A 21,118-nucleotide genomic window follows, 5' to 3' on the forward strand; every position below is an offset into this window, starting at 1 on the left:
CGGACCGGCATCGCTGCTCGCCATCGCCGTGGATCGCCGAGACTGACACGCTGACCAGGGCTTGGAAGTTCCATTTTACCGGGCGGAGATTTCTCAAGAGTTTGTAAAAGTGGTCACCGATCGAATTCTGAGACCCGAATCCGTTGCTGCAGTGCCCGGCGCATTGGCAGACACACGAAGAAAACGATGTGCTATACTGCTATGGGGTCCAATCCAACGTCCATTGGATTGGCTCGGTGACGCTGAACCCAAGGTTGGCACAATAATACTCCATTTTTCTAGTACATTTGGAAACCTTTTGCCACTGTCCAAGTGTCGATCAGTCATGCCTCATGTTACTGTTGCCTGTGTGGCGCAGAAATGAAACGGCACACGCGCGCCGATGTTCTCCGCGATAAATAAAAGCCCAGGGCTGGATGTAACTGCGACCCACTTCATCCTGGGCCAGGCTTACCCAAGTCTGGATGGCTCGGCTAGCCCGGCCCACGAAACATTCGCGACCGCCCGGCCCGGATATCCAGCGTGCTGCCCGCACACGCACACACAAAAAAGCCAGGGCGGGCCCACCTGATCAGCTAGCCACCACACACCACGCGACGCGAGAGGGACCCGTCACCCCGTCCAAATCCTTGGCCTCGTCTTCCGCAGCCCCGCGCACCCCCAGCGGCCGCCGCCGCCTCATCCTCCTTTTTCCAACTCCGCCTCCACCAGTCCCCTATCCCCGGCGGACCGCGCAGCGCGCAGATGGCGACCGCGGCGACGGCGTCCGCCACGGCGGCGACCCGCTTCACGCTCCTAGCTGGCGCCGGCCTCCGCGCCCGCGCCCGCGCCCGCGCCGGCCGCCTCCCCACCGCCGTGCGGTTCCAGCGCCAGCGGGGGCTCACCACCACCGCGCTCCTGAAGACCGCCGACCTCCGCCCCAAGGACCAGGGCCAGCCCGAGACGCTCGACTACCGCGTGTTCCTCGTCGACGGCGGGGGCCGGAAGGTGTCGCCGTGGCACGACGTGCCGCTGCGCGCCGGGGACGGGGCGTTCCACTTCATCGTCGAGATCCCCAAGGAGAGCAGCGCCAAGATGGAGGTCGCCACCGACGAGGCCTTCACGCCCATCAAGCAGGACACCAAGAAGGGCAACCTCCGATACTACCCGTAAGGACTATGAAACCAGGAATTGGATAAGAAATGTGTAGTTCTTGCTTATTGTTCCTTTTTTTTCCTTTTAAAACGGTATCATCTCTTTCATGTGAATTGGGACTAAAAACATGTAAATTGAGGGCATGATGGTAGGTCAACTGATTGATTCAATTGAATGACGTCGTCAGGTTCAAAACTCGGTATTTTCAAAAGGTTTTTGCTCTCTTGATCCCATCCGATGGATCCTGACTGCAATGGGGTACCGTTCTTTGGTGCCTTTTGTGTTGGCTATGCAATAGTACCTTTATGGTCTATGTTAGTGGAAAAGTTCCGTAGCCAGTAGGTTACTATAATTGTTACGATGGGAACTGAAAATTGCTTGTCTGGCTTCTTAGCTTGGTGGAGTTCAGATTTGATGTTGGTCTATATGTGGAATACTCCAAATCTTTTTAGTCGGACATCTAAGGTCATGGAAACAATTAAATGGCTTTAGTGGTATAGTGAAACTGCTCTGGTGTAATGCTTGGGGCTGTCAGCTGCTGTCTTTGACATTACTTCTCACATCAGGTACAATATTAATTGGAACTATGGATTATTTCCTCAAACATGGGAAGACCCGACTACTGCAAATTCTGATGTTGAAGGAGCATTCGGAGATAATGACCCTGGTATTGAAAATTTTTATTTGTTATCTTTGTCAAGCATGATTTTATATTAGCTTCAGGTTATCTAAATCTTTCTTTTTTGTGGCTTTTTTTCCCAGTTGATGTTGTTGAGATAGGTGAAAGACGTGCCAATATTGGGGATGTCCTTAAGGTTAAACCATTGGCAGCTTTAGCAATGATTGATGAAGGGGAGCTCGACTGGAAAATTGTGGCCATTTCTTTGGATGACCCCAAAGCATCTCTTGTTAATGATGTGGATGATGTTGAGAAGCATTTTCCGGTATGACTGTGGTCCTTGTCCTCCTCTTTTAGTCCTTGTCCTTGTTCTCTGTCAGTATCTATTGCCAATCTCCCTGGTGGGAAGTGGGGCATTTCTCTGTTATTAGTATTACTTCTATTTTTTTTTCTTGAGAAAAAAAGTTGTCATTGTTGGTACTTTGTTTTTTTAATTTTCAGTTGAAGATTTAAAAGCAAATATTGCATAGAATACTTGCTTTCTGTTCATGGGTTGGAAAGTAGGATGCCTTCATATCATGCCACTACTCACTACTGTTTTCTGTTTTTAGTTTTTTAGCTTCAGCTGAAGAGTCTGAAAGTAGAGCTAATGTTACACCTATAAATATAATGATCAGGCCCTAATTGGTTTGTCCATGTTTTTATGTGTTGACTTTTATCAGAGTCAATACTACAAAGTTGCGCTTGCAGTCAATGACCACTTTCTCTTACATTTGTTTTTGCCATTTTATGATATCTATTCAGGGGACACTGACTGCCATCAGAGACTGGTTCAGAGACTACAAGATACCAGATGGAAAGCCTGCTAACAGATTTGGTCTCGGCAACAAGCCCACAAGCAAGGTAACCTGAACTCAACTTCTTTGTTTAGCCTGAAGCGCTGAGATTATTCTTGCAATCTTATGGCATCCTTTTTTGTCTGAGGCAGGAATATGCTCTGAAGGTCATTGAGGAAACCAACGAATCATGGGAGAAATTGGTGAAGAGGAATATCCCTGCTGGAGAGCTCTCACTAGCCTAATCTTGAGTCCATGAGAGGCCACAACATTCTTTGAACCGTGTTTTTCTTGATGATGTCGTTTTGTATGCTGTAACTCTGTAAGCGTGTTTCTTCATTTTGCAGATGTTTTTGCGAACTGTGTAACAGGAATAATCTTGTCGGGTTAATAATGATTCTGGAGCGAGTTTACTAGAATGGCGACGTCTGCGATGAATGTTTCTTTTTAGCAACCATCTTGGGTGTATCACTCTCCCTCTAAAAAGTAAAGATATATGTGTAACAGCATGTTTTCAAAAATGGAAACTCACTTAGGAAGTCGGGACACGAGTAAACTGACCCGACGTAGTTTCAGGCTGTTAAGCAAGTCTTGAAACGCCATCAAGCAGCATTTTGGGCGTTGGATTGTTATCGCATCTCAGAAGTCAGGATATAGATCAAATATGCCATACGCATTAGTTAGCAAACCCAGCTGAGATGTTTTGATCCGTATGCATTTTGCAGGAAACAATTCGATCCCTACATAAACATGGCCTAAATCTGCCGCAACACTTTGATGATTTCATCCTGGAGAAACTGGCGCAGTTAGAAAAAAAACTTCGACTGGATTACGATGCAACGAGCAATCTGGAGGTTGTCATCCCAGAGAAACTGGTTCAAAACTCGTGCCTTGCGCAAGAATTACCATATCCATTTGTGCCTTAATCTGTACCTGCAGAATGCTCGTAGTTTAGCACCAGCCACCAGGCCCTCACTCTGTTTTATGAACCGTACAAAAGACTGAAAACACAGTGAACCGCTAACCGCATCTCCAATTATCCATCTTATGGTAGACTGGAAATCGCGCTCCTTAATTAACAAAGAGCCAACAGCAAGGTTAGAATTGGGGGTTAAGGTTCTTTAGTACTGTACAAGCTCAAAACCAACCAAGCACTGAGAAGAGCTGGTCTAATCAAGTGGTGCTTAGTAGCTTACATACCTTTTCGTTTTTTGCGACCCTGCTGAGCACATTTTTCATCAAGAGTCGAAATAGGAGTGATCGTGATCCGATATTTTACACATAGGTCATTGTAATTTTACAAATGGACCCTCGTTTATCTTGTTCTTGTCGAGGCCGCGCCGGGGCTCCGACGTACGCATCGTCGCCGACGAATGCCACCTTTCCCGTGGTCCTGGAGGATGCCCGCAGGCCGCAGCGATCTCTCCACCCTCCAAGCTCTCGACCCAGTACGCCAATGGTGGCCGCGTCCTCGACTCGTCGTCCTCTGCAGCTGGGAACGCCGCCGCGCCGACGCCCCCAACCACGGCGCCACTCCTGCGGGAAGGAGAGCCGCGAGGGGCTAGAGACTAGAGTTGGGGTCCTGGTGGCCGTCGCCCATTCCCCATGTCGGGTTGAGTGCTGGCCGGCTGGGTGAGCGCTCCTTTGAAGTGGGAGGGGAAGGTGGCGCGTCTGCCGCGTCGGAGGGCACCAGCCACCAGCGCGTCGAGGCGAGGCGCGGGCGCGGGCTTGGGCTCGCTATCTGTGATCACTGCACTGCTCAGGCGTCGCCCATCACTGTAGCTTCCGTGAGCGTCTTGCCCAACCGGGTTGTCCTCGGGAGGGGGCACAACGTCGGCGACGCCCGGCACTTTGGTGGACAGATCATCTGGTCATGCCTCATGCGTGATCGTGCCGGCGGAACTCCCCAGTGCACCGTGCAGGAACTTGCTCTCGAGGCGACACAGCTTGTCGTACCGTACGCCTTGGCCTCGTCGATGAGCGGCGAGATGGCCTCCGTCGACGGCGACGCTGGCATCGGACCCGCGCGTGGCCGCCGCCGCCGCGAGCGCGAGTATGGCGTCCTCCGCTGACTCAAGCCTGGAGAGGGGCGCGGGCGCCGCGTCAGCGCACGGTGGATGCGGACGGCTGATCGAATGGCATTGCGGCGGCGTGGCGCGCGCTCTTTGGAGTGGTGGGTGAGGGGTCGGGTGCGATGTTGACCAATCGAGATTCGATAGAGAGCTCGGGTCGGAGAAGACCAGCGAGGCAGGGAGCTGCCACGGCCCACTGGTGTGCCGAAGTCGCTGTGTCCGCTACTCCGCTGGCTAGTCTTGGCTTATTCGGCGTGCCCTTTATTTCTGGGTGCCTGCCTGCGCTGCGAGGGCAAGCCAAACCTTGCCACATAATTCTCCGAATTTCTCATCTAGGAGTATTCGGATTCTTCTACTGAAACATTTCAGTGCTAGCATGTTATGTTTCTTAGTTGACAGTCTAGAATCGATGCTACTAAACTTCTAATTCCTAGTTTCCCACTGTCAGTGTAATATTTTTTCGCGACCGTGCCTGAGCATGTATTCCATTAAGAAAACTGTTAGTGTAACATAAAAACAACATTTGGAGTCATATTAAGATTTTTTTTTGCGAGGGTCATATTAAGAAACTTGGTTCTACTGAAATGAAACAATATTCGTATGTTTGGATGGCAGCCAGAACATGCCGCGCCGCGTCACAGGTTCGGGACGCGCACCGAGCGCCCGGCCGCACCCCCAAGCGGCAGGAAAGCTCCAAATGTAGTCTCTCGTAACCCCGGCGAAAGGAGGCAGGAAAGAAGAGAGCATCGTCTGAAAAAGAGTGCCATTTTTCAGGCTAAAGCTCAGCAGGCGTGAAAAAAAAATGCAAACATTCGAAAGTTAGCTATGAACGATTCTGTTACTAGCTGTGAGCTGTTATGTTACCTACTGCAATGACGAACTTGCAAGCAAACGCAGAGAAATTGACGATCGGGTGGCTTTTGAACCAAATGTTTATAATTTGAAAGTCGGGACGAGATGGATTCAAGTATTCAGCTGCTCCCAGGATCACAAAAACCCACTGTATGCTGATGGAAATTACATTTCGATGTACATAGCTCGAAAAACTTACAGGCATCATAGCACTACAATATTGGGCAGATCGAAAAAAGGAAAGAAAAAAAACAATATTGGACAGGTTGCGCTAAGTTCCAACGAATTTATCAGTACCTGGTTTCAGAGAATGAGCAATACCTGAAAACTAGAGCCGTGCGCAAATGTGCATACTGCATACTTCCACTATCCATCTGAAAAAAAAGTTGCTTTTCATGTAAAAAATCCCTTTCGCAAGACTGTCCATTGTCACCATCCATTCAGGATCAAGCATAGCAATTCTGGATGTGCTCAAGGATGACACAAGGAAATAATATAGCTAATTTCAGTCTGAAGATATGAGCAAAGCAGTTATATAGGCTTGATAATACTAAACAAGTAAACAAAATGAAATCAACATGGTTAAGTTTGCTGAAGCTCAACCGATTCACTAACCAAAGCAGGGCATTCTTGCCGTGCTGTTTTGTCACAGAAGTCGGACAATGCAACTCTATCATCATTTTAAAGAAAATACTACAGCAAGTCGGGAAGAATGTTTGTTCTCAAGCTTTCTCTGAAAAATTCTACCCAACACTAAATCTGAAATGAGCAACAAGTCTAAACTAATCACACGGCACACAGTCAAACTAAGGAAGGAAATCTATCTAATGCAGCATGGCATGGCATTCATACCCAAGTTAAGGGCCAAGGCCCTTGATGGCATCAGTGAGCAAGCCACAGACTTCCTTGGCCAGATCATGCTGCCGCATCTGCGATTGCATCTCTTCATCAAGCTGCTGCCTCCACTTGGTTTCAAGAAATCTGCCCTCTTTTTTGCCTAATAGTGACAGACCCTTCTCAAGGGGCACCGGCGCCATGACTCGCTCATTAATTTTCCAGTACTCCCCGAGCACCTCGGTGACCACCGGCATCATGGCTGCTGCATCCGGGACACCACGTCTCTCGGCGGCGTCCGAGTCGTCCTCGGAAGAGGGAACGACGCCGACGCCCCACAGGATGGAGCACAGGTTGCGCAGGCGACGGTCGCTCGGGCCATTAGAGTGCTGGAACTTGCTCTTCAACCGCTTCATCTTGTAGTATACCATGAACTGGTCGATGTCCGGGGAGATGGAGTCGCAGATGGAGTCGAACAGCTCGGCCATATCTGGGAGGCGTGGGGCTCGGCCGTTGCGCTCGCGGAAGGCAACGGCGGCGGCGAGGAGCGTGAACTCGTCGGCGTCGCTCCAGTACTTCTTGACGCCGCCACGGCCTCCGCCGACGCGGGCGGCCGCGTCCCCGAGCATCTGGATGCCCCCGTCGTCTCCGTCAACGCGGGCCGCGCGTCGCCGCGAGCGTAGGCTCCTCCGGACGGCGCCGCGGCCCGCGTCGGAGCTGGCCGCGGACGCGCGCGCGGCCACCGCGGTGAGCGCGAGCGCGGCGGACTCCGCGGACGTGCGGCGCCTGCGCTTATGCTCGCTCGGGGAGCCGCCGGGGCTAGGGTTTGGGCTCCAGTCGCTGTCGCTCTTGAGGGACGGGCCCTTCTTCGATCTGGGAGGGGAGGGCCTTGCGTCGGCGTCCATGGCGGATGCGGACGGGCGCCCGGATGACATCATCGCGGCGCTGCGTGGCGGGGCGGGGCCGGGCGGGGGGCGCTGCGGGGCGTGGTCGGGGTGCGGCGCGGCGCGGCGTGGCGTGGCGAGGGCGTGCGCTCTGCGCCTCTGTGGGGCGTGGGCTCGGCAGGCTTGGGTGGGGAGTCGCCGGGGATCGGGGACAACGCCCGCCGAGTGTCCGTGATGTGCCCGCAGCCCGCCCGCCCGCCCGCTAGTTCTGCCTCACAATGTCTCTGGAACGTGACTGAGCCATGCGCCACTTTTGAACGCAACTAGCAATAAACAATATCGGCATGAAATTATCTTTAGTCATCACATGTGTTTTTATTTGGAATATCTACTAATTTTATTCTTTTGATGTTCTGGACTAATTGATGTCAATTTTTGTTATTTGCTGTAAAAAATTGCCATATGAAAACCATATTGCTAGATTTGGAGTAATATATTTGAACTTACCGTTTTATAGAAAGAAGTTTATAATAACCTACGCTATTGTTGGATTCAATTATCCGAATTCAACATCATTGATGATGTTGCAACCTTTTATGTAGCTCGATACTTGCATTATTGGTTAGCCCTTTTACATTTGTGTGGTCAATAATAGTCATGAAAAACTATGTCAATCGTCATCACTAAAATACTTTCGCAGCTGGGTTAAACTTTGGTGAGGCTAACCCTATTTCATATTGTTTCATCAACCTGGGCCGGGCTGGCCCAATGTCATTCTTCCAACCCACCACAAAAAGCTAAGCTCAGTACCGTCCGCGTAAAATGGTACCAAAGCAGCCCAGCCCACGCTGCAACTGGCGTCAGCGTGAAGCGTGAAACGGACAGTGCAATAAAGTTGGCGGTAACAGCAACCAGCCAGGCGAGCATATGCGACGTGCTAGCACCGCCTCACTTTACAAAAACCAAACCCGTGTCCGGACGCTGAGAGCTCCCTCTCCCTCTCCCTCCCCCACCGTCCCGTCCTCCCATCGGATCCGAGACCCACGCGAAAAACCCGGGCCGGGAAAAATCGCGAGGAAAGAGCACGCCCGGAAGGGAAACACAAGCTCGGGCTCGAGACGAAACCCTAACCCTAGCTCCGCCGCGCCCCCCAGCCGGAGGTCACCCCCGACGACCCCGCCGCCGCCGGGGGACTCCGGCAGCGATGCGCCCCTTCCTGGACGAGGCGGTATGAGCGGGGAAATGGCCCGCGCCGAGGTCTCGCCCGAGGGGGCGGCCCCCGGCTTCGGGGCCGACCTGTACGCCCAGGCAACCAAGGCTCTGGCCCTGCGGACGCCGTTCGAGGGCGAGGAGGCGGCGTCCAGGGTCCCCACGCTGCCCGCGCGGCTCGTGAGCTGGGCAGGGCCGGGGGACGCCCGGAAGAAGCACAAGAAGATTCAGCTCCCCCCGCCGGACGATGCTGCCGTCGAGCCTCCACCGCAGGCAGCTGCAAAGGTTGGCTTGTGGGAGCAGTTTGAGGCCTATTTCCGTCCAGTAACATTGGCTGATGTCGAAATGTTAAAACCAAAGCTCCCATTCGGCTACAACAACCTCGACTCATGTATGCTAATACCATTTCTGGGCAGTGGCAAGGAATTGATAAACCAAGCCGAGACATATGACGTGGCTGTCGCTGAAACAAGCTCGTATCTGGGTGTGGGAGGTGCAGAGGTGGTCAGCAACAGAGAGCGTGGTGAGCAAAGTGTACATCTCCTTAGCCAGAAAGAGAAAAGGGATCAAAACGTGGATCCAGACATACATGACGTGGTCGTGCAACAGATGGTCAGTGACAAAGACCTCAGTAGGCGAAGCAGACTCTCTGTACAACTGGGAGAACGGCCATTTGAAGTGGATCAAGCTGGGAGGAATGGCATTGTGTCAGCACAATGTGTTGAAGAGGAAGGAAGTTCACTTAATTGGTTGTTAGGAGCAACAGGCCGGTTTGTACTCACTTCGGAGCGACCCAACAAGAAGAGAAAGCTTTTGGGTGTGGATGCTGGGTTACAACAGCTTGTTCTGCTTCCACGCTTGGGAGCTGAGAAGTCTTCAAGCTGTGATGTTTGTTGTCTTGGAGAGAGTTCCATGGACTCCAATAGGATAGTTAACTGCAGCAACTGCAAGGTGTCGGTGCACCAGAAGTGCTATGGTTTGCGTGTTGTGCCTGATGGGCAATGGTTGTGTGCTTGGTGTACATATTTGGAGTCGAATAAAGATTCTGGCAGCACTCAATCGACGCCTTGTGCTTTATGTCCAAAGGAGAAAGGGGCTCTTAAACCTGTTAAAGTGGAGCCTACTGTAAATGCAGATGTTAGCCACCTGAAATTTGTGCACTTATTTTGTAGTCTCTGGGCACCAGAGGTTTTAGTGGAGGACATGGAATCAATGGAACCTGTAACTAATCTCGATAGTGTCCAAGAGAATCGGATGAAGTTGACATGTAGCATTTGCAAGATTAAGCATGGTGCATGTGTTCGATGCAGTCATGGTATGTATTTGCACCCCATGTCTCTTATTCTCCTTAAAAGAGATCGTGAATAATTGACAATTCTTATGTTTATGTGCTATCGTTATTTAGGAAAATGCATTCTCTTGTAAGTTAGGAAATGTAAAAGGTCTGTAGATGCATTACTTTATTACTTCAGCTTTGGTTTAGGCTATGGGTATTTTTGGTTCTTATCAACAGGCTTTCTTGATTTCAAATTCGACCTACCAATCACACGATACTGTGCTGAATATTTTATTTTGCTGCTAAATACTGTGCTTCATTGCTCTCTGAGGAAATGCCTCTTACATGGATGACATTTGTCAACAGAAAACTAGTTCGTGGAGCATGTTGTTGGTATTTAACTGGCCAACTTAATTATTTGTGCGCTCGCATCTTCTTCCAATGCTCTTCATTTGATTGTGGGAACCTTGATTCTTTCTGCAATGATGCATAATTGGTTTTGTTAAAAAAAATGTATCGTACAGGATATTCAAACAATAGCTTTGAACCTGATATCACAAGTTTTTGTATTAAGCATTCTTAACTTGAGAAAGGAGCTCAATTGGATAATTGGCACGAGCCAGTTTCCGAGGAGCTACTCAAGATGGAAAAACCAGTGGGTTTATATCTCAACAGTTTATCGTAGATTTTAGGATGTAAGCATGTTCAGTTTCAAGCTCTTTCACAATCTTCCCCTAGTTCATGTTCTTAATACTAGCACTCAATACCTTTTACTAAGTTTTGTGTGTCTTGTAGGGACATGTCGGGCAGCTTTTCATCCGATATGTGCAAGAGAGTCAAATCATCAAATGGAGATATGGGGAAAATCTAGACACTCTAATGTTAGACCTTTTGTTCTGATGGTTGTTGGTTGCCATTAACCTTCATGAGGTCAATGTGGTTCACTTCTCTTGTTTTTTTGCTCCCTTTTGCAGGTTGAATTGAGAGCATTTTGCTCAAAGCATTCTGCAGTTGGATACACCAGCTTAGTCAAGAACAGTAACCATGCTTCTGAACAGAGTCCTACAGAATCTGGCCCAAATACTACAAACCTCGTCACCGGAAAAATTCCAAAACTAAGATTCACACGCAAAAACAAGGACAAATTCATGAATAGTGAAACTGGTACCTCTAGCTCTGGTAACCTGATCAGGGTCGAGACTATAGAGCAAGATGCTTTGGCTTATACAGTTAGAAATGCAAATGCTCAACCAATTCGAGGCTGGGAAACAGATACTGGGCATCCATCTGGTGGTGGGGATCGTATGAGAAGTTCTGGTGATATTGCTGTAGTGCTTAGAAAGGTAATTGTTACTGATGTAATGCGCAGTTATAGCACATGAATTTACTTCCTAAATTTCACGAAACAAAAACAATAATCTCCGCACTGGTTTTGCAGCTAATTGACAGTGGAAAGGTTAGTGTTGGTGATATAGCATCTGAAGTGGGTATTTCTTCAGAATCCTTGGAAGCTGCTCTCGTGGTACTTCATGCACATATATTATATATTTTCTATGTTAACTTATTTACAAGCCATTTTGCTAATTTTCTAATTGCCAGGGTGAAACTACCACATTTTCCCATGGTTTGATGCTTAAAATTATCAAGTGGCTCCAAAATTCTGTGCATATGCATGCTATTCAAGGAAATGCTCGCAAATGCAACTCAGTGGTGCTGCAAGATAACAATTCAGATGGGTCTAATACCACAGATACCATTGATACGAAAATTCCATTGGTCCAAGCTGATGAGAAAGACTCAATTGTTGATATGTTGGATTCTGCTGTAACTGAGCCCACACTGACACGATCTAAAAGTAACAGTAAGATTAAGGAAGGAGATAACACAACATGTGCAACTGGTCTGACTATTTTACAAAATGGAAACAAGAATATGGTTAAAGATGGGGCTGATCTTGAGTGTTCTCCTGCTAAAGAATTTGCAAAAGAATCTACTCGAGAGTTCTCCCCAATTGGCAGCAAGGGTGTTTCAAAGGAAGAAAAGGGAAAATTGGTAAGAAATATGAGCTATGAGCATTATGTAAAGCTTTGTTTCTTGCCTCCGAACTGGTTTTGAGCATGAAGTTTCACACTTTCACTGCATGGGTGACAGTTTCCTCTTTTTTTGTTGTACATGGAAATTTGTTAGACTTTTCCGGTAGAGATTTACAAGTGGGAAGACATTTGCTTTGTTGCCCCACTAACCAGGTACCTTAATTGATATTTTTTTTGCTAAATGACCAGTTTATTGCAATAGAAAGTTTAAGTCGCTTGTGATGGAAGGCCTCCCTTCTCCCACGTCCCCAAACCCACCCACCCCAACCTCCCTGTCTCTCTGAACGGTGTCATACTGTCATATTTCCTATTTCTTTCCATGGCAAATAGTTGAGCTGACCATAGAGTGAACTGATGGCTATAAGGGCTGTTCTCCCACTTTTCTGAAGTTCTACCCCTCCGATTTAACTTGTCTGCTGAGGGGTGTCGGGTCGTTGTTGTTTTATTGTCCTCATGGCAAATAGTTGAGCTGACCATAGAGTGAACTGATGGCTATAAGGGCTGTTCACCATTAGCATGTCTCCCACTTTTCTGAAAAGTTGTAGCCCTCTGATTTACCTTGTCTGCCAAGGGGTGCTGTGTTGTCATTGTTTTATGGTCCTAGCGAAGTAATCTTTCATCATGGATGCAATTTGATTCACATCCTTGTGGCAGATACTGAACAACACATGTGGAAATAAAGAATTTGGTACTTCCATGGAGATACCAAATGAAAATCGAGGTAAAATCTTTTGTGAACTATTACTCACGACTTTTTATTCCATGGATTTATCAATAATCGCTAGGTTTCTTTTTGGGTTATCTTATTTGAAACAACAAATAAAACAAATGAATCACTCCACAACGATTTAATAGCAAAAAATACTACCTTAGACCTGTTCATTCGAAAAAGAAACTGTGTGCACGTGCAAGTGTCGATTCTTAACTACAAGATATATCACTATTCACTAATAGTGACTGGTTGACAAGGTTAGCAGATAATCAGGTGTCAACAGTTTTTGGCACCTCATTATCCTTTCCCATTCAGGAGGAATCATCATACCAATGCTAACAGTTCTCATTTCCATGTTGGTAAATACTGCTATGTGCAGGAACTATAAATATTCTGTGGCTAATAATATTTCGTGATGTAAGATAGAGTTGCATGCGAGTTCCACCTTGTGAGCTGTGGGTGCCTTACTGCCCTATTTGTTGGGCTAACTCACCTCAGGGTTTTAGAGCCATGGAATTGGAATTACTGAATTTGTAATAATCCTCTTCTCGAACGAATTTGTAATATTTCAGTTGAAGCCAAATTAAAAATATGTGAAATTGAAGACATAACATTTGCTCACGGTGCTTTACTTGGTTGACCAGTCCACTTAACTACTTAAGGGTCTTATGAGGTGTTGATTTTGATCATGCTGCTTCAGCATCCTCTCTACTTGCACATTGTTATTTTTGAATATTAAAGTTAGCTCTGATATTGTAGATATAATGACTATTGTTTCATTGCCCTTGTATCATTCACTATTTCATTTTTGAGGGCTCCCTCAAATGATCAAGTACACAAGCATTGGTGTAGTTGAAGCATTACTGATCAAACTTAGTTCTGCAACCTAGAATGAAGCCCCAAATCATTACCTCAAGTGATCAAAGCAATTGTGCATTTAAACTTACCTCCAAACTTACTAATCAAAGCTAGTTGCATTGCCATGTATGTGCTGCTGCTTCTGCCTGGTAGTGTACTGTCATGCCGGTGTAAGGTCCATAACAGATATAGAATTTTCTGCATTTCGATTAATCGTAAGGAATAATACATCTTTTACGAACCTGGATCAGACTGATCTAACTCCTGTTCTTGTCAAGTGGAAGCCATGTGCATTATCTCCAATATTTATTCCTATGTATTATTCTCCATTCATTTTTCTGGTAGTTATTCACACATATTTGTCGGTCTTACTATTATTATGAGCAGGTGTACTACTTGCAAGGAAAAATGATAATTTAATAGAGGCTGTACATGGCTCAGGCTCGAAGGAAGGAGTATATTCACTTGATCATTGTTTTTCTCAGGGTGATCATGCTAGAGATGGTGAAAATTCAATTGAAAATGGCTCTGGCACTCGTGATTGTGATTCAAGTTGCTCTCATGCACAGCCATTTTTCAAGTAAGTTGCACGTACGCAAGTATAACTGATCGAATATTGGCTCTTCTGCTGTTCTTTTGAACAAAAAAGGCACTGATGGAAGCAGTTGTTCACCCCTCTCTTGATGTATGCAGCTTTGATGATTCACATTCTTATATTCATCCCTTCATTAAGAAAAAGATATCTCATCATTGGGACATTACTTTCAATCAGAATAAGAAAGCTCCGAATCATCATGGTAAGTCCTTATTATTTTTTTGGTAGAAATTTCATTTTTTGCATGTTAGTATCACAATTAGTATTTTGTCATGTCAAGCTTTGACTGATCTCACATTTTATGTCCGATGTTACTAGAAGAACCTTCATGTCCTCATGAGAAACTACCTGTCGATTCCCCTGAAGAACACGAGGATGCAACAGATACAACCGCATCAGATAAAGTTTTGAAAGCAAAATCCTTGAGAGTTCTTGAGCATGCACCTGATGATGAAGTAGAAGGAGAGATGGTATACCTACAAGCTAGGCTGCTTGACAATGCTGTTGTTCTGAAGCACAGATACGGTATGTATTTTTCTCACTGTTTCTACTTTGTATATCCTGTGTGCTCAACATACACATATGAAGAATGATATAATCATTTGACTTCTTCATTGCCTATATTCCAAGCATCTCTCACCTCGATACTGTGCATGAAACTGTCCGATAAATGAAGTGGTTGATTCCTCAGCTTCTTCAGTGCAGTTGTTGTTTCATTAGTTTCCTGAGGTAGCTTTCTATTTCATTCTTGCAGAAAAATTGATAGCAAAGGTTGTACAGAATCTTTCTCGTGAGCTGGATGCATTCAGCAGAAGAAAATGGGACCTTATTTTTGTGAATCAGTTTCTCCGTGATGTTAGAGAAGCTAAGAAACATGGGAGAAAAGAAAAGAGACATAAGGAAGCCCAAGCTGTACTAGCTGCAGCTGCAGCTGCTGTTGCATCCTCTTCACGAAATTCATCCATGAGAAAAGATGCAAAGGAAGATGCAGCACCTGCTAATCAAGAGGTTTTTGCTGTTTTTTGCTTGTCAATTGATAAATTAGTATGTGACGGAGATCTCATGGATCTCACCTTTTTCTTTTGTGTAGAGTTCTCCAAAACTTGTTGCTGGATCTTCAAGAGTTGGGCAACGGACTAAAGATACATTAAAGTCATCCAACAGCAAAGTACCACCAGATAACAAATTTGGCAGTTTTCATATGCCAATCTCCTCAAATGAAAATGCACTCCATTGTGATGTATGCATGCGAACTGAGACTGTCTTGAACCGAATATTTGTCTGCTCCAGATGCAAGGTGCTTTGGATTTTGTTTGGGTTCTCATGTATTTTACTATATTATGTTAATAACTCGGGACCTTTTTACCAGGCTGCTGTGCACATAGATTGCTACAGAAGTGTGGAGAATTCTATTGGCCCCTGGAAATGTGAACTTTGCGAAGATCAAGATATTTCTTTAGAAACCTCAACCGCTAGTGATAAATCAGATTGTAATGGCAAAAAATTACCCTTTGCACGGTGTGTTATGTGTCATGGCACATCAGGTGCTTTTAGAAAAACTACAGATGGGCAGTGGGTTCATGCCTTTTGTGCTGAGGTAATTATAGATGTTAACCTCCTTTTATTTAAATGCCTTTCTTGTTTTAAGTCCTATATTTTTTCAAATACTTTCACAGTGGTTGTTGGACACCAAGTACGTAAGGGGACAAGAAAATCCTGTGGAAGGAATGGTACACAGCTCTATCCATTATCGTGATTTTCTTGTAGCTTTGATTTATTAGAATTAATAGAACATCTGCAACTGTTTTTGCTGTTCACTTAATGAGAATTTTTATCTGATTCTGAGTGTTGTTGTAACATGTCATTTGTACCATATCATTTATTGGCTGCTCAACTCTATCAGGAAAGCCTTGTAGAGGGAAAAGATATTTGTTGTCTCTGCCTCCGCAAAGTTGGCATGTGCTTAAGGGTACACATCATACATTCCTGCTTAGCTAATATGGGCAATCAAGAAGTCAAACACTGAGAATCTTGCTACATTTTGTCTCTTCCAATATGCAGTGTAGTAGTGGGGACTGCCGCATTACTTTTCATCCTACTTGTGGTAGAAACTCTGGTTTCTACATGAACACAAAAGGGTTTGGTGCTACGTCACAGCACAAAGCTTACTGTGCCAAACACAGCACACAACAGAAGGAGGTAAATCTGAGTATTTTTGAGTAATAGATCTCTTTGTCCCTCTGATGCTTGTTTTGCTCCTGGCATGGGTCAGAAGGTGCATTTTGTGCTGCATGTAGTCATGTGTTGGTATAAATGTGTAATTACTTTTTTGTCTCTTACCATCTTTCTGGATATTTTTACGCAGGATGATGCGCAGCGATATGGACCTGAGGAGCTCAGGAACATGAAACGGATGAGGGTTAGTATCTCTGATTTACTTTATATTGTTTTCCTTTGTTTGCTCAATTACTAAAAATAATACAAATGTTACTGTAGATTGTTTTGAATACTCCAAGTCCAAGTGTTTGGACACCTATACTTTGCTGACATTCTGCTTTATTTAAATCACTAAATAATTATGTTCATTTCTGTTCTCCAACTATTTATACTTTTTAATATTAGCTCCAAACGAGGGCTTTGTTATGCTGTGTTTGAAATATCAATTTTCTGGTGATACAAGAGCTCATGAATCATGGTCAGTTATGTGGAGATCAGTCTGGCCGGGGTTCAGGGGTTTACTCAGCTGGTTTCGCTGGGGTTTTTTCTCAATGCATAATCGTGGGGCGGTCTTTCTCCCTATCAGTCAAGTTTTGATGTGGAGATCAGTCTGAAACTAATAAGTTATCCTTAGCTACCTTGTAAAAACCATGTGGTTTGCCTTGTATCTTGTTGAATTAGCTACATAAAGTTTTTGGTCTACATTATACTGACACCACAATTAATGGGGCAGATTTCATCAGTTGTTACTCGTACACATAGGTTTTTTCCTTATAAATCCTCCAGGAATGGCTGTACTCGTGTGACATGCAGTTCTCTATTTTATTTGTTTGGTTATTCCCAAGCACCGAATTATGCATATAAGGATCCTTTTAGATTCTATCCTCCCATGATTTTCAAGGAGCTAAACTCATGGTAGACATGGCGTTTGTATGGCTTATGCAGAAAGGATTTCATACATATCTGGTCAGAAATTTTAACATGTGGCTAAACTTTATCTTGGGCAAGAAGGAACAGTGTAAAAATTGTGTGCATTGGCTAGGTAGTTTGTGCAGAGTAGTTTATGTTTCCAGTGTGTTATTTACTTGCCATCATGATTTATTACTGTTTGTTTGTTGGCTTGGCTCCCACTATGGTACTCTCAATAACTGTGGAACGTCCATTTGATAAGATTGGACTGAAAAAAGGTGACGAACGAGGTAATAGGTAGCCCATTATTTTTTTTAGAAAATAGGATAAATTGGCAAATTTAGATCTGGTTGGAAATAAATGTATAGGTGCATCCACATGTTAATCTTTTTTACATGTGTCCTGTTACATGACGAACATAAACGAAATGTGAAACATGTATGTTCTATTTTGTAATGCAAATACAAGAAATGTGCCTACTAGATTAGGTTTAATTGGAACAAGAAACATCTTCGAATTTGACAAAAAGCGTTCCCATGATTTGAGAAATGACTCAAGGAAATCGTAAGATCATTGATTTAAACTGAAATCTTGATAACTTGGATGACACACACAATGAATTCATTAATTCGCCAGGTCCAGCATATGTAGGTTGTGCAGGTTGGATGGTTGCCTAATCAACCGGATTACATGCCAAATTAGTTACTAGAGAAGATAGGAATGAATCTATCTTCTGTTGGAATGCAGCTGCTACGTACCCCAGGTGTTGCCCTGGTGCTGTTGCCAGACATGGCACAGTTGTGCGGGCCGTGTGCATGATAGCTGACAGGAATGCCTATGACGCGGTACAGATGTACAGTAGAAGTGTAGGCAGCCAGGCAACGAAATGTTACGGCATGTACAGAATCATATTATGGTGAAGATTAGTAAGCAATCATCTCGAGCCAACCTGAGCTCTGCACAAATCAACGGCACACCGAAGCGAGCCTGATGAAATTATGCAAAGGAGCAGAGGTGTTAGTCATGCGGTCGCAGGAGCACTTGGAGGAAGCAGCAGAGTGGTCCAGTGGATGCCAACTCTTTGCAATGTTGGATTTGAGCGTGTAGATGGAAACCGATAGTCGGTTATTTCTCTTTTTTACCTTTAGCTAATTGTTTAATCTCTTCTAAAAATCAAGGGCTCAGATTTATTTGACCTCTTACCTCCTAGGAAGTAACGGAATACCTTAAATGACCCTTATCTGTTACTTATTACTTATTTTAGTTGTAAATTGATATAAATGTTTGCACAAAGCACCCTACACTAGGTGGAGAACACAGCACACAATATAATCAAACAGGTTTATATGAAATAGATCCATGAGCAGGATTGTTCCTGTCAGCCATAATACTCAAGTTCATTTCTGTTTTGCTATATGATTCATTCATCTCGATATACTTTGCTAACTCGTGGAACATCTAGGTGTAATTTCTGGGTGTCATTAGTTCATTACTCACTACTTGAATTTTGTTTTTTCAGAGGATGCCCCCTTTTACTTTAGTTCTTATGAGTATACGTATTATCCTTTTGCAGGTTGAATTGGAAAAATTGCGCCTCTTATGTGAGAGGGTAATTAAGAGAGAGAAGGTGAAGGTATGTATAGATGGAAATCGTAGTACTTATATGATGCTGAAAGTTAGAGATATATGAGTATATGACTGTCATGCTTGAATTAGAAATACACTCAACTGTTGCAACCTTCTCCTTGTATGGTGTTTTGATATATTTAATTCATGTTAAGACCAGAGAATGGAATAACTATCAACTACCCTTTGAATAATTAGAGGTGCTTAGGCTAATTAGGGGGAGTTAAGGAGTAAGTGCATGGGGTGGATGGAGGTTTGGGACACTTGGCCTTAGGCATAGGGAAGTCATAGTATCCTCCACTGTGGCCCAATTTAGTTTCATAAAAAACCCAGCTGCTGACAGCCTGAGAGGCTGACACCAGTACGACATTGCGTCGGCACCTAATAGTTGACATCTTAGGTCTTTGAGAAATTTGCAATATCTAGTCCCTGCCTTTTTTGAAGGCGTGTGTGGGAACTGGGGTTAACCAGCTCCATTCCTTGGAGCTTAAGCAGCTGCACAAGTTTGCAATATCTGGTTCATGCGACTTCTTTTTCTTATGTTACAGTTGCAGTCTTTATTCAAAATAAACGTAACTGTTTACTGGGTCAGTATTTGACTTGTATGTAATTTACTTATAGATATATACAGTGAATCAGACAGGTTTTCATGTTATGATAAGGGATGTGGTTGCCCTGTGTTGTTTCCTATGCTCGGTGATTCAGGTTCCGGAAACTAAAACTAGTGACTGATAATCTGAACCTAAACCTGGGATTTTTAAAACAGGATTTTTGGCATATAAACGTTAACCGGTTGTCCCGGTCATCATATTTCCATCTGACATCATAGCCTAACACACTGTTGTGTATTAATGTCAGAGAGAGACGGTTTTGTGTGACCATGACATAATTGCCAAAACGAAGGATACTGTTGTTTTCTCCTACCTGGCATGTGGAGCAAGTTCAGAATCTGCCACTACTTCAGTTAATAACAGATCGTACAGTGGAACAGCGCAAAGATCTGATGATGTCACAGTAGATAGTACTATTTCTGGGAAGAATACCATAAGGTTTTCTCTGAATAGCAGAGATGCTGAGAGAAATACAGCTGATAGCTCGAGGACATTGATATCATTTAAACGCAAGTTGAGTGAGAGGGGCCCGCATGCTGGTAAGCAACTTCCACAGAGACCAGCTATTACCTCACAGAAACTAGAAGATGGAGAAAAGAAGACAAATGATAAGAAGGTTTGTGCCTTTTTACTCCTCTTTTCTAGGTTTCTTTTCTTTGCCTCGCTATGCTAATTTGTGGAGCACATAACTATGTAACAGAGAGAAATGTTTCAAAAGGAGCTTGTTATGACATCTGATCAAGCTTGTACACAGAATCAGCGCCTTCCTAAGGGTTATGTTTATGTTCCTCGAGATTCTCTATCTAAAGAGAGGCCATGGAATCGAAATACACAACCACATACTCCACAAGAGCCCGGTGGATAGGATCAGTTGTGATCAAGCTGGTTCATTTTTCCTCAAGCAAGGCTATAAAAACTTTCACAAGCTTGTTCTTTGCAACTGAAAACCACCAGCAGCAAGCAGGGCTGGTCAGTGCAATTGCCACAAGGGTTTCAGCCAGATAGTAATCTTTTTGGACCCAAGTTGCAAAATGGTGCACACCGAATTATTGTGCAACTTTATGGTATGGCACCATAACAAGAAGGCGGGCCCCCCACAGGTAACTTGGATGATCAGCAATATTTGTGAATTGACCTGCCGGGGCTATTTACCAAAGAGAGCCTACCAAGTGTATATATGGGCTGTCATTTCCGAGCACATATTTTGTAAAATTGCCTGTACATACTTTCCTTTCAGATGCTAGTTTAGTTATGCAGGAGAAGAAAAGGAATTACTAATCCTTTTAGGTTGGACAAGATAAGGAAATTACATTGGTCCTTAAGCTTGGTTCAGGACAAAATGCAGTGGTGTTGGCCCACAACATTGGACTTGGACAGAAGCGTTTACTTGATTGTTAGCTGTAGGGATGGTAAAAGTGCCCAAAATCAAGGTGCTGTTACTGCTGTTCGCAGACTAGGTGGTGGTAAGTACTAGTATCGTACATGCTTATGCACTATGGCTTAGCTATTTGGTAGCTGGTGGCTTTCCGAGAGCCTTTTTGTTTTTGGGAAATAGTGATCTCTTTACGTATTCCAAAGTTTTAACAGTTTTTTATGTCAATATAGCAGCAATGAGGAAATTAACTTGTAAGTTCTTAGGTTAATGTATGATAGTTGATTTTTTAGAACTTATATATGGGATCCTGATATATTTGATCTGAGACAGGCGTTTTCTGCTTGCCGTCCAGATTGTAACCGCTGGTTAAGCATATTTAATCATCTTTTCAGATTGCAGTGGTCTA

The 21,118-nt window shown here is 44.7% G+C and overlaps 3 protein-coding genes across 9 annotated transcripts; 2 read left to right on the plus strand and 1 right to left on the minus strand.

Moving 5' to 3' along the window:
* The first annotated feature begins 579 nt into the window (after positions 1–579).
* LOC120643074 (soluble inorganic pyrophosphatase 6, chloroplastic-like) lies at positions 580–3,008 on the plus strand. The gene is made up of 5 exons (XM_039919607.1): positions 580–1,148; positions 1,701–1,801; positions 1,897–2,078; positions 2,558–2,656; positions 2,742–3,008. The coding sequence occupies exons 1-5, from the start codon at positions 745–747 to the stop codon at positions 2,832–2,834; spliced, it is 879 nt and encodes a 292-aa protein (XP_039775541.1). The 5' UTR covers positions 580–744; the 3' UTR covers positions 2,835–3,008.
* A 2,125-nt stretch (positions 3,009–5,133) lies between these two features.
* On the minus strand, positions 5,134–7,465 carry LOC120643084 (probable transcription factor At4g00390). Of its 3 annotated transcripts, none has more exons than XR_005662848.1 (3): positions 6,366–7,465; positions 5,835–5,887; positions 5,134–5,411 (listed from the first exon to the last, which is right to left on the minus strand). XR_005662848.1 is itself a non-coding variant. In XM_039919614.1 (2 exons), the coding sequence occupies exon 1, from the start codon at positions 7,283–7,285 to the stop codon at positions 6,371–6,373; it is 915 nt and encodes a 304-aa protein (XP_039775548.1). In that variant the 5' UTR covers positions 7,286–7,459; the 3' UTR covers positions 5,576–5,887; positions 6,366–6,370. The 3 variants fall into 3 exon arrangements, 1 of the variants encoding a protein (XP_039775548.1); XR_005662849.1 differs by lacking the exon at positions 5,134–5,411 and adding an exon at positions 5,420–5,661; XM_039919614.1 differs by lacking the exon at positions 5,134–5,411 and having other exon boundaries at positions 5,576–5,887; positions 6,366–7,459.
* Positions 7,466–8,158: 693 nt separating this feature from the next.
* On the plus strand, positions 8,159–21,118 carry LOC120643102. 5 transcript variants are annotated; one of them, XM_039919653.1, is made up of 20 exons: positions 8,230–8,725; positions 8,857–9,755; positions 10,512–10,597; positions 10,691–11,059; positions 11,155–11,238; positions 11,316–11,768; positions 12,464–12,530; positions 13,767–13,959; positions 14,073–14,176; positions 14,293–14,499; positions 14,729–14,982; positions 15,065–15,271; positions 15,344–15,571; positions 15,651–15,704; positions 15,878–15,943; positions 16,036–16,173; positions 16,340–16,393; positions 18,674–18,733; positions 19,585–19,953; positions 20,038–21,118. In XM_039919653.1, the coding sequence occupies exons 1-20, from the start codon at positions 8,688–8,690 to the stop codon at positions 20,200–20,202; spliced, it is 4,095 nt and encodes a 1,364-aa protein (XP_039775587.1). In that variant the 5' UTR covers positions 8,230–8,687; the 3' UTR covers positions 20,203–21,118. The 5 variants fall into 5 exon arrangements, with proteins under 5 accessions (XP_039775574.1, XP_039775569.1, XP_039775561.1 ...); XM_039919640.1 differs by having other exon boundaries at positions 8,159–9,755; XM_039919647.1 differs by having other exon boundaries at positions 8,229–8,725; positions 15,065–15,571; positions 20,038–21,110.

Source organism: Panicum virgatum, chromosome 1K, assembly GCF_016808335.1.
Source record: "Panicum virgatum strain AP13 chromosome 1K, P.virgatum_v5, whole genome shotgun sequence".
NCBI lineage: Eukaryota > Viridiplantae > Streptophyta > Magnoliopsida > Poales > Poaceae > Panicum > Panicum virgatum.